This window comes from Globicephala melas, chromosome 16, assembly GCF_963455315.2.
Source record: "Globicephala melas chromosome 16, mGloMel1.2, whole genome shotgun sequence".
NCBI classification, from domain to species: domain Eukaryota; kingdom Metazoa; phylum Chordata; class Mammalia; order Artiodactyla; family Delphinidae; genus Globicephala; species Globicephala melas.
The window spans coordinates 71,694,697-71,708,106 of NC_083329.1; the positions used below are offsets into that span (position 1 = coordinate 71,694,697).

The 13,410-nt window shown below is 44.0% G+C and overlaps 1 protein-coding gene across 2 annotated transcripts in view; it reads left to right on the forward strand.

Moving 5' to 3' along the window:
* CCDC6 (coiled-coil domain containing 6) overlaps positions 1–13,410 on the forward strand; it is a 111,698-nt gene that overhangs the window by 75,284 nt on the left and 23,004 nt on the right. For both annotated transcript variants that reach the window (XM_060286222.1, XM_030843916.3), the window contains exon 4: positions 11,545–11,648. In XM_060286222.1, the coding sequence (XP_060142205.1) occupies positions 11,545–11,648 (104 nt within the window). The remainder of the gene's footprint in view (positions 1–11,544; positions 11,649–13,410) is intronic.

Genomic DNA, 13,410 nt, shown 5'->3' on the forward strand with positions numbered 1-13,410 from the left:
CTGCTACATAAGCACTCAACATAAGGTAGCTGCTGCTGTTAATTTTTAAATAAGCATATATATATGTGTGTGTAACAGAATCACTTTGCTGTACACTTGAAACAAACACATCTTTAATTAACTATACTTTAATTCAAAATAAAAAGAAACTAAAAAAAAAAATCATCTATATTTTGAACCTAATGGGTTGAACCTGCAGAAGGGGTATTGGAAGGCCTCTGCCAGGGATTCGTGTTGGCCATACATGTTTGTTTTGAAGGTGTAGCTTAGGTTGTAACGGTTTTTAAGAGGGCACCTGGGGACTTCCCTGGTGGCGCAGTGGTTAAGAATCCACCTGCCAATGCAGGGGACACGGGTTCGAGCCCTGGTCTGGGAAGATCCCACGTGCCACGGAGCAACTAAGCCCATGAGCCGCAACTGCTGAGCCCGTGTGCCAAAACTACTGAAGCCTGCGTGCCTAGAGCCCGTGCTCCGCGACAAGAGAAGCCATCGCAATGAGAAGCCCGCACACTGCTACGAAGAGTAGCCCCTGCTCACTGCAACTAGAGAAAACCCGCACACAGCAACGAAGACCCAACGCAGCCAAAAATAAATGAATGAATGAATGAATTAAAAAAGAAAAGAAAGAAAGAAAAAGAAGGCACCTGCCTATTCTCTGTAAAGCAGAACTTATCTGGGTTTGGGACTAAGTCTTAGACTCCTTGCAAGGTGGGCTCCAATTAACTCACGTGCTGGAGGCCTAATTTTAAATTAATCTCACCAAAAGTCAGGCCTTCGGCATGGACGCTCGAATTAGTCAGATAGCATTTGTTCTTCTCTTAGAATCTGAGATCTTTTCATTCTTTAAGAAGGGAATGTTACCAGCTTGATCATCAAGGGCTCTGGGCTATCAGTGGTTCTGTCGGTGTTTTGCAGGATGAGAATTCATAGAATTGTAGAGCTGGAAGGCCACATTGCGGGGGAAGACTACTCTGTCGTTACTTTGTCCCCAGCCCCTCATGGGGATGTGAGAAAGTGGGGAAATCACGAGGAAATCCAGGGGCAGGGGCATCAGATCTGCCCAGGCTTTGGAACCACAGCTACCTGCACCCGTTTCCTCTTCCTCCAGAACTTGCTGCCTAGGAAGCAGGCTTGGGAGGAAAATGGACCAGCTTGGCCTGTAGGTGGCCCAGCCTGCTCATACCTGCTCACACTTTTTCAGAGAAGGAAACCCAGAGGGAGATCAAGAGGCTTTCTTCAAGTCACACAACTTAGCATTCTGAATGTTTAACTTCAAAAGATACTTTATAAGCAGATGTAAAAAAGCATGTTCAGAAAACTGTAACGTTAGGTGGTCTTTGCAGCACTAATAATTAGTCTAATAAACTGGATTACTTTAGTCAGTATGACTTTAGTACTCTTAAGGGCTCTTTCTAACACACACTGGTGGGCACTGCCTATTCCGACATGTGGTCACTGTTACATTTAGGTGATAAGAACATTTCGAACTTAAAATATTCTCTGAGTGTCAAGAACTCTTCATCAGAATGTGTTCTGTCAACTAGGAAGGATTTTCCTTCTCCTGAGGATAACTAGCATGAAAGGGCACAAATTAGCTTATTTATTAAGTGAAGTTCAGCTCAGCAGATGTGAGAACCTTCTGTGCACTTTGCACAGAAAGTTATAGGAAAGAAGAAAACAGCCATAAACAGGTGGATTTGACACTTAACTATTATTAGCTAGTACAGTAGAAAAATCTGGAATAAATTGGTTGGAGAATTAGTCATGTAATTCAGCTAACACTTAATGACGAACAGGGATGCCTGTCATGTACTAGACCTCTTACTCTTTTCTCCTGTGGTTGGCCCAGTAAAGTCTTCTCAGTTATTTCTAGAATTTGGGGTGTATTTTCTTATCGGAGATGCCCTTTCGTCCCAAAGCACAGACACCCATTTCTAAAGGTTGGCTTTAGGATTGGAATGGTCATTTTATTTATTAGCATCTACGTGTAATGACAGTATCTCAGCCCCTGTAGTTTCGGGACACTCTTGGGTTCATATCTCCCTTTCACCTGAATAAGCTGTGTGACGTCAGGCCAGCGATTTGATCTCTTCTGTGAACAGACGTACTCTCTAACTTGTAGGTTTGTTGGGGGGATAAATCTTCCATTCTGCCTCTCCTCACGCTCCATCCCTATTGAAGTTCTTTCATTTGTCTTGTCGGGGAAGGAGAAATTATCCTCTTCCCTTCTAGGTTTTTCTGGCAGAGAAAATCAACAGAAGTTTAATGACATGTATACGTGGGAGAGAAAATTCGTCAAAATTGTCGAAGCCCTCACTTTAACACTGTCTTCAGCACTAAAGACAAAAGAGGATGTTGTGGGCAGAGGTTTGGAACTTCAGAGGAGGAGAGGAAGGCAGTTGACAGGCAGAGGGAAAAGCAAACATTGGGCAAACAAATGTTTGCTAGGCAGAGACAGTGGGACACAGAGAGGAATTTCAACAAACAGGCTTTGCTAGATTCCTCCCACTCTACATACCTAGGTCATGCTACCGTTATCATGGTGATAGCTCCCTTTCTGGAACAGGTCCTCTACCTACATTCTTTTAGGCAGTTAGGGGGAAGGTCAAAGTTTCCTCCCGATTCTTTGGGGCCTTAAAAAGAATCAGCCTAAATCATTTATTTGTTTATTTATTTAAAAATCGAAGTATAGTTGATTTACAATGTTGTATTAATTACTTCTGTGCAGCAAAGTGACTCAGTTATACATATATATACACTCTTTTTCATGTTCTTTTCCATTATAGTTTGTCACAGGATATTGAATACAGTTCCCTGTGCTATGCAGGACCTGGTTGTTTATCTGTTCTGTATATACCAGTTTGCATCTGCTCATCCCAGACTCCCAGCCCATCCCTCTCCACCCCTCCCCCACCTTGGCAACCCCCCAGTCTGTTCTCTATGTCACAATCAGCCTAAATTAATCCTTGTGCCAAATAGACCTATTTTGGGGTGGCAAGTTTTGTTCCCCTGCACAGAATTGTCCCCATGTGGATTGCACAGCAGTAAATAAGTTTACATGGTGACCCAGTACACTGATGTTTTTGTAACTGTATTTATGACTGGGACAAGTTCTGTGAAACACTTGCTTATGTGCTTTGCACTGATTTTCTGTTCAATCCTATTTCGTTTTTAGCAAAATGTAGGTGACAAGTGACTTGAACTAATTTCCTAATCCAATAGTGGGTCACAACCTGCAGTTTAAAAATCATGCTCTGATGTGCCCAGTGCTTTCCTGCCCCCAGGTTTCCATGGATCTGTGTCCTCTGCCTGGCCCATTTTCTCCCTCCCCTGCCCCATCCCTACTTAACTGTTACCCAGTTTGCTCCTCTAGTCACTTTGGGGTCTGTGCTCCAAGGTGTTTCCATGACGTTCTGTCCTTTTCCTGTACCACTTGGTACACAAACAGCAATTAACAATTAAATCATTTCGTTTCTGTGAGCTCCTCATAAGGTAAAGGAGGGAAGGTACGATGTTAACCTCACCCCTGTATCCCTGGTGACTCACATATAGTAAGCGCTCCAAAAATTGTGTGCGCTGCCATTGATAATCAAAGTGTTCATCTAATTTCTGTGGTACTTTGCCCTCCCCATTTTCCAGGAAAATGAGCATACATATTATTTGAGCCTCAAACGTCTCACCACCTTCCTTGATCTGGTTATCCATCTCTTTAATCCATGGATCTGTGTGACTGTCTTTTTGGTCCATGCTGCACTTGTGTGGCACACATTCTGCGTTAATTCAACACACCTTTATTAACATGCCTGTTGTCTGCCACAAACTCTGCTAAGAAAGATGACGTCGGGTCCCTGGTCTCGTGGAGCCTGGTCCAGGGAGGCCAGTGGACCTGTGGACAGTGACGAGGGATGCCCTGTGCCGAGCTGTGCTTAGGGGAACAGCATTACTACTGCAGCAGGACTCCCCGCTCCCGCGTAACCAACTGAGAAGGACCTGAAGCTCCTTGGCATTTGGTCTAATTGTTTGTTACTTAACACACATGGGCTGGATAAATCTAAATCGAGCCTTGTTGCAGGGAAGCAGGGATGTGAGAGGAGACAGAAATGGGAGAGAAGATAATGCAGTAAAATGTAGACACAGGTTGCATGGAGTAGAGATGCCGAGAACACAGAAGAGAGTTCCTGCAGAAGACGCGAAGTGGAATCCCTCTTCTTTGTTACTGGGAGGGGGAACAGTAGGGATTTTGGCAGTCTGCATGTGCGGTGTCTTTGAGGACATAAGCTAGTCTTTTTTTTTTTTTTTTTGTGGTACGCGGGCCTCTCACTGTTGTGGCCTCTCCCGTTGCGGAGCACAGGCTCCGGACGCGCAGGCCCAGCGGCCATGGCTCACGGGCCCAGCCGCTCCGCGGCATGTGGGATCCTCCCGGACCGGGGCACGAACCCGTGTCCCCCGCATCGGCAGGCGGACTCTCAACCACTGCGCCACCAGGGAAGCCCTTGAAAACTTTTTTAATCAAGCATTTGCATTGTAAAAGTAATCCATTGCTCTTTCAAGAAAATGTGGTAAATGTAAACACAGAAGTACAAAAATGAAAAAAGTTACCTAGACTACAATCCTCCCCAAACAACTGCTATTGATATTTTTTCTTGATGTGATAGTGTGTTTGCAACATGCACTATGGTATGTGTTCTTTCCCCAGGATTTCTCCACTGTGCTCTTGATGTAGCAAAAGAGTTTACACCCCAGACTTTGAAACCTGCTTTCCACCAATGGTAATTATTTGGTAAAAGAGACCCCTGGAATTATGAACCCATTATGCACATTTGTATAATACTGTGCTGATGTCAAAGTGATAAAAACTTGAGCTCAGAAACCATATAAATCTGACTAATTATATATGTATCTATTGCATAAAAGACCTTCATTTTCAGTGTCATTGAACAAAAGCAAAATTTACTGAGCTGGTAAACTATGAAAGTGTTATTTTCACATATTATATATTAACGGGGTTTTAATATTATCCTGAAGTTCTGTCCATTTCAAAGAACAAATCTAATTTTTATGGGAACACAGTGTTTGAGAAGAAAAAAGTTATAAGCTATGGTAAAGAAAGTTAACTCTTGGGCAGTCTGGAAAATTCTGTCTTCCAGATAGCTAAGCCTTCACTATCATTTCTCCTCTGAGAGTTTATTGGTTCACTCTGTATTTTAGATATGTGAATTAATATCCTAAATTAATGGATGTACTATTAGGAAATAGTTAATTTTTAAGATTAGATGTCTTTAATTTTTTTTGTTATAAAAATAGTAAATGTTCATTAAAAAATTGGATGGGAGGGCTTCCCTGTGGCACAGTGGTTGAGAGTCCGCCTGCCGATGTGGGGGACACGGGTTTGTGCCCCGGTCCGGGAGGATCCCACATGCCGCGGAGCGGCTGGGCCCGTGAGCCATGGCCGCTGAGCCTGCGCGTCCAGAGCCTGTGCCCTGCAACGGGAGAGGCCACAACAGTGAGAGGCCCACGTACCGCAAAAAAAAATAAAAAAAAAATAAAAAATAGGGTGGGAGCTGGAAAAGGTAGGAAGATAAATTACCACCAACATTACTTTCACCCAAGGGCCGACCCTATTTATCTTGCTATATAGTTCTTCATGATTTTTTTTTTTTTGCATCTTTTTCTGTTCTCTATCAGTATTTTTTTTTTTTTTTTCATTTTTTGGCCGTGCCGCGTGGCTTGTGGGATCTTAGTTCCCAGAGCAGGGATGGAACCTGGGCCCTCAGCAGTGAAAGTGCAGAGTCCTAACCACTGGGCCACCAGGAAATTCCTTCTCTCAGTATATATTTCTTTTTCTTTTTAAAAAATATTTATGGACTTCCCTGGTGGCACAGTGGTTGAGAGTCCACCTGCCGATTCAGGGGACACGGGTTCATGCCCCGGTCCGGGAAGATCCCACATGGCCGCGGAGCAGCTGGGCCCGTGAGCCATGGCCGCTGAGCCTGCACGTCCGGAGCCTGTGCTCCACGATGGGAGAGGCCACAACAGTGAGAGGCCTGCGTACCGCAAAAAAAAAAAAAAAATTATTTATTTGGTTGCACTGGGTCTTAGTTGCGGCAGGCAGGCTCCTTAGTTGTGGCCCACAGGCTTCTTAGTTGCAGCAGGCTGGCTCCTTAGTTGTGGCATGCGAACTCTTAGTTGCGGCATGCATGTGGGATCTAGTTCCCTGACCAGGGCTTGAACCCGGGCCCCTGCACTGGGAGCTCAGAATCTTATCTGCTGTGCCACCAGGGAAGTCCCCCTGTCAGTATATTTCTGATGCACATATATATATTTCTTTTGAACTGTAATTTTTGACCACCTAGACTTGAAAGTGATCATCCTTTCTCTCCTTTTCTCTTGCTCCTTACTGATGAACTTCCATTAGCTCTTTCTGGGCTCAACATTACACAAGCCAGTGGCGATGAACTAGAACTTGTTTTTAATTCTGAAACCATATGCACTTGATTGATCAAATAGGTACCTTGGGAGCTCTGTAGTCTGTGAACACCTGTCTCATCTATAACACAAATTGGCTGCTTGATTTCTTAAAGATATATATATGTTTTCCAGAAGGCAAAGGTCAGATGTCTTCCAGCCTAGGAAACCTGCCAGGGCTAAGTAAAATTCCGCTGATTGCTACACCAGCAGAGGCAGTGTTTAAGTTTTACTTTACTTGTCTCTGTTGCTTTAATTTGTGAGGGACCTTTACCACCGAGCAAGGACCATTGTGCATGATTTCAGTGCTTTTCACATCATTTGCATGTGGTATGTTTTAATAGCCCCTTCATGAATCCTATTAGTCACTTCTTTCCTATATATAAGTAAAACTATGATTAACTTAGATGTATTGGCAAAGTAGGATGGAATGAGGTAATATCTTTTACTGTCTCCACTCTTGCAGTATAAACAAAACTGTCTTAGCCCGTTTGGGCTGATTTAACAACACAGACTGGCTTATAAACAACAGAAGTTTATTTCTCACAGTTCTGGAGGCTGGAGGTCGAGGATCAGGGTGCTAGCTTGATGGAGTTCTGCCGACTGCTGACTGTGTGTGTCCTCAGTTGGTAGAGAGCAGAGAGCAGCAAGCTGCAGGGTCGCTCGTGACTAGAAAGGACACTAATCCCGTCATGGGAGTCCCACCCTCCTGACCTCAGCTAAACCCAGTCACCTCCCAAAGGCCTCACCTCCAAATACCGTCACCCTGGGGACTTAGGCTTCACCATGTGAATTTTGGACACAAACATTCAGTCCATTACAGAAACTGCATTCATTTTTCTGACTTTGATTTAGTCATGTTTTAAATATTGTATGTTTTATTTTCCCAGGTGACTCTGATATACCTCCAAGGTCCCCACTTTGAACATCTATGGTATTATGTAATAAATTGATGGGAAATCGGGCTGAACTGTTAATGGCTCTCAGATGCTACCTAACTTGGAAAGTTTGGGGGGATTGTGTTAATTCCCACACCCATTTGTTTTCTTAGGATTAACCGCTATCTCTTTAAAAAACAAAAAACAATTAGCCAACTAATAAAGAGTTTGGTCAACGTAGGTCTTAGAGTACTCTGCTATTTCTTACATCTGGTATACACCTCTTGTATCACCATCATTCTAAGTACTTTTTGCCGTACGTTGTAACAAACTTTGTGTCTCTGTTCCGTGTATATGGTAGCCCTTACGTGGATTAGTTGTCATGGGCTGCCTTCCAGAATTCGTTTTTTCAGTCAGACGTTTGGGGTTCATATATTTTCCCATAGAAATGATGATAATATGGCAGTTAGGCTAAAACCAAGTAGCTTGAAAAGGTGCACTAAAACCTTTCAAAATTCTATCGTTGAGCGCAGAGGTCATGGTAAAGTTCTCATCGGGCTTTTTTTTGGCCAAGTACTCCCTTCCACCCTCTCCCCCCAGCCCAGCATCGCGGCTCTCTTTAAATGGGAAAATGCTGCGCTGAGAGAGAAGTGCGATGGTGTTGGGAGCCGTCTCTTGGCTGCCCCCTTTTTCTGCCTTTTTAGTGGTGAGTGTCTGCCCACTGCAAAGACACAGCTAGGGTGGGCTGTGAATTCAGACAGCCAGCTCTCTTTTTACACTCTAAGTTTATCCATTAAAGAAGTTGTGTATTTATTTGGGGAATATAATAACAACTCTTGGGGCCACGTTAATTAACTTTCAGTGGGAGGAAGGGCTACTGAAGAGGAGTAAAGAGTTTGGCTGGGAGGCCGCTGACCTGACTTAATTACAAAGCAGCCTTTCAAATAAATCATCTACGAATCGACTATATCCGTTGCTGCCGCGTGCTCACAGACTATGCAGTCGGAAGGGGCTTGGGTTAGCCTGAGAATTTAATGTCTGGCAGTGGAAGAGAGTAGGTGCCTGTTGCGCGAACACTGAGTTTAAAAGGCCGTTAGCTATTATGAGGAAGGAGATGGGGGAGAGTATTACAGATGGAGACCAGCACAGAAAAGATCATCTGCACAGGCAAGGAATGCAGCGCTGGGCTGCTGTTTCCATTCCAGCAAGAATTTCTGACTTTGCACGCTGTAAGTTTAACGTATACCGTCAGATTTGAGGGTTGTTTGATCTCACGGCAATGCAAGCACTGAAAATCTACTTCTGTCCGAATTGATAGTACTGGTGTGGACTCTTTTTAGGCTGTGGGATTAGATGGACGGGAGATGGAAGGGCAGCTCTGATAAAGAACTTCAGGGGGAATTAATCATGATCATAATTAGTACCGTTTCCTCTAACTTCTCTGGTCTTTAGTGTAAGAGCTCCTCAGCAATGCTGAAAAGTTAAGATTTTCTTTAGCTGAAAAAACAAGACTGGAAGCCCTGTTCTTTCTAAGGCCAGAGAGAATATGGACTCCCATAGCACTGCCAGCCTGTGTAATGAAACACCCAAATCCAAGCTGCTGCGCTGGGCTTCCTGTGTTGCCTGCTTCATGGAAACAAATTAGTAGAGCAAACTGGTACAGCAAACCCAAGTTGCACCCCCAGGAGGCTTTGGTTCACTGAAGTGGGCAGCAAATTGATAGCTGGTAGCTCTACCAACAGGTACCAGAAAGAAGCTGAGATTCGTGTTTGTTTTCAACTCCTGTTTTTCCTGCTCTCTTATTTGCTCCTGCATACTCTCGGACTCACTAAGCTACCCCTACTCGGCTACTCCCAAGTATTATTGGGTAATTTACCCCAAATCCTACTTGCCCCTCGAGGTGCTCTGAACTCGCTGGTTGGGTGGGACCCAGCTCTTTTGGTCACCATGGTGACTGATACCCATTCCTCTCCTGGCAGCGTCCATCGCTTTTCCTGAGTCACACCATCTCCCGGGCCAGTGGTGTCCTCAGCTCTTAAATGAAAGGGTGGATTTAGATGATTTCTCTTGCTGCTTCTGGCTCTAAAAATCTCTTACGGAGCTAGTTCAGACTGAAGACAGCTGCCCTCTTGAGATGGACAGAGAATGATAGAGTGGGTGGCCCCGGAAGGGACCTTGGCCGTCATCAAGGCCAGCGTAGATGAGGGCAGGTGAGTACCTACTCAAAGCCACACGCCAAGTCAGTTATACGTGGGCAAAGAGAGCTTTGTCTTGACTTGGCTTTTCAGGGTTACTGAGTAGCATGGTGCATGATGACTCTAAAATTAAAAGTCGTTGGGCATAAGTTTCTACCAGGCATCTCTACTACGAAATGATGCCTTGCTTGAATTTTTTTCTCACCTACCAAGTACCCCCTATCATGTTTTAGTTAAACCTGGGAATAGAGTCCTTAAAGGGTAAATGCCATGGCATTTTGTTTCTTTAAATAAATGGCTGTGAATTGTACTTCAAAGCTTGGCCCAAAATGTGGTCAGAGGATCGCCAAGGTTCTTAGGAGGTCTGCGAGGTGTTCCTGGGTTTCTCCTCCTCGCTGCGGGTAGGAACCGTTTAATATCTTGAAGAGCATTTGTGCACTAGGCGGCTCCAAGCTTCAGCACAGAATGCTTCCGACTCGGTTTGACTCCTCTGCCTTTTCCTATGCGAAGAAAGTGTACCGAGGCTGTGTTTCCAGTTGACTCTGTGTGATCTTGGCTCCTTCACTTGTGCAGTAAGGTCTGTCTGCTTTGGTTGCTTTAAAAGACTACCTTTTGGGCTTCCCTGGTGGCGCAGTGGTTGAGAGTCCGCCTGCCGATGCAGGGGACACGGGTTCGTGCCCCGGTCCGGGAAGATCCCACATGCCGCGAAGCGGCTGGGCCCATAAGCCATGGCCGCTAAGCCAGCACGTCCGGAGCCTGTGCTCCGCAACGAGAGAGGCCACGACAGTGGGAGGCCCACATAACGCAAAAAAAAAAAAAAAAAAAAAAGACTACCTTTTGTCCAGGGAATTGGTCTCTCTTTACTGTATGTATAGGGATCTTTGATCAAAGAGAAATAACCTGCTAAAAAGATACGAACTCTGCTACTTCGACGTCTTTACAGCTGTGCAAACAAAAATAATTCGTTGAGCCTGTGATTGAAAAGGTAACTTGCTATTGGTTGAAGAGACAGCATGGGGCAGTAACACAACCTTTTCCTCCTTTTAAAAAAGATTCCTGTTAAAGTTACTTAACATCTCAAGCATATAGACAAATACAAAGAATGATATCACACATTCCCTCTCCCCGGCTCTGTGAAGTCTGTTCATCGCGGCACTTCCTACCCCCCTCACTAGCGCTCTTTCTCTTCCTCTCTCTCTCACCCTCTACCAGAGTCTATAATTTGTTTCGTTTACTGTCTTGGCCCCCACTACAAGGTAAGGCCCCGAGGGCAGACATTTCTGACTCCTTAGTTCCCTGTTACATCATCCCTATTAACCAGTGTCTGACATTGTTCTCTGTATTTGCATATTGCTTTACGTTAGTGGATTAAATTAATTGCTTCCGCGTATTGCTTCTTTTTACGAAGTAGAATGCAGTTCGGGGTTCCCTCTGCAACTGCCCACCCCACCCCCCCAAATCAAATTTTCCTTCTTCCCTACCTCACTGTAGGTAACCTGTATTGTGAATTCAGCGTTTATCCTTTTTGCGTATGCTTTTTATATCTTAGGACATATTTATGTGTACCAATTAACCACTACGTAGAATTGTCTTCAGGTGTTTGAGTTATTTATATAAATAGTACTATAACCTTTCTGGTTTAATGTTGAACTACATGCAGGACTGGGGGGACAAACCCAGTTAAGTCCTGGGACAACTAGTAAGCAGAACTCCTCAAACCCTCTTTAAGGAAGACTTTCCATGTGCCTTGCATAAATGCTGAGGCAACCACTGTGATTCACGTACCAGATAGCAATTAAGCTTTAACATCAGAGAATGAACCTGTCTCGATGTTCTCAATTAAAGTTTAAGAACTAGACGCGCTTAATGTATCTGTGCCAGAAAATTGGCCATTCCTTTGCACTTTTCTCCATGAAAAGGGGTCCTAATGGTCCAATCAAAAAGAATCTAATTAACGAAGTTTAAGTGGTCTACAATTCTCAGCAAAACTGTTTTCCTTCCTTCAGCTGAGACGAGAGAAGATTGACCTTGAAAATACTTTGGAACAAGAACAGGAAGCACTAGTGAATCGTCTCTGGAAAAGGATGGATAAACTTGAAGCTGAAAAGCGGTTCGTTTAGTCTTGCTGTTCGGTGTTCTGTACGTATGTGTGTGTTGGAGGAGTGGGGTAGCTTGCTGGGTGTGACCGAGGAATGACAGTGGGACATTTTAATTCCTTGATCAAGTGGAAAAAACGTTGATAGCCTGTCCTCCTGTTGGTCACTTCTTTATACTTCTCCCTCACTGACCCGGTAAAATTTCTTTTCGTTTGGTATTAAATCCTGTGAAATTTCATTAAGGAGCTATTGTTCGCCTCTGTTGTTCTAGAGGATGGTTGCAGTTCCAGCTTTTTACCTAATTGAACTGGCTTCCCCACTCATTTTCTCCAGTGCTTCGGATATGTGCTGGGTACTGTGAATTATCACACATTTCTAGAAGGTACTTCATGAGGAAGGCTGGGATTTTGATAGAAAAACGATCATCTGTGTGTTTTGAGACTTGCTATAAAGAAATACTGGTACATATTTAATTAAGGTTAGGGTTCTTGGTGGTAAACGTATATCCATGGGTGTGGAATACTCAGCAGGACATATTTCTTGAACCCCTGTGTGCAAGATCCGGTTGGGCCCTTAGATTTAAGTACTGTGTGCTTTGGGGTGGGTGGAGTGGACCTTGAATAACGGCAGGAGGTTCTGTGGGTGGGATGTGTGACTGGGTGTAGAAAGGGAGCTCCTTGAAAATATTCATTCATCTCCTTCACCACGATCTTCTGTTTGCTAGCCAGAGACATTTGCCATAAGTACTTGGTTTGGATAAACATCCGTAAATTGAGTTCATCTCAAGATTCGCAACATAGAGCCATACCACAGGCTTAAGAAAACTGACAATCTGAGGTGTATCTATACGGAATTATGCAAGCAGTAGTTGAATCAGCTGTGTTTTGCCTTATTACAGTAGTGCTAATAAATTGAAGCTTGAAAAATGATTTCATATAATAGATGGGGGGACCATTACAATATTTAACCTACTAGGTTTCTCAACAAGGCCTGAAGGTAATTCACAGTTTGCACTTGGGTAAACTCAACGGTAAAAAGGTGAAAACCAAACGAAACCAGAAACTTCCCAGCAGCGTATAAAAAGGGGCAGAGAGGTCTGTTGCCAGTCTGTCTTCCTTTTTAAAAAGCAGTGGGAGGTTTTATATATATAAGTACCAAATTATTGCATCGAACAGTATGAAATTGTCACTTTGTAGAATATTCATGTTTTATGTGCTTCAAAATAATGATAATTGGTAGAGAAGGTGGCAACCACCAGTTATTAACCCAGTACATTTTGTTTTTGTTTTTTTTAACTCTTGTTACCTTTGCTGTGGCCTGAAGCAAAGGGCCTTCGGTCCAGTTTGCCATACCTTCAGGACTGGTTTTTCAGGAGGGGAGTTGAGAAGTCAGTCTCTTGACATGATGTCACTCTCCAAGGAGAGTCATAGTCTGTAAGTTTCAACTGAAAGCCTTGAGAGGAAGTTCCTCCAGTGTGGCCGTTCCCTGCAACCCAAGCCTGTGGACCGTTTAGTCAGCGGATCATTCTGATTGCCCAGTGTATTCCGGCATGATAATCAGAAGCCAGTGTTACAGACTTTTTTTTCATTAAGGCTTAATTACCAGTGGCCGTTTGAAAGGAGAAAAAGGAAGGTGGCTCCTTCAACTCTGCCCTCTGACTTGACTGTCAGGTAGGGGCGACCAGAAGTTGATGGAAAATGGGCACAGGAGTCAAACAATTCGTTGAGTTTTGGCGATTAACATGGGCATGCTGTTAATGAACCTCCCGGCTAGAAT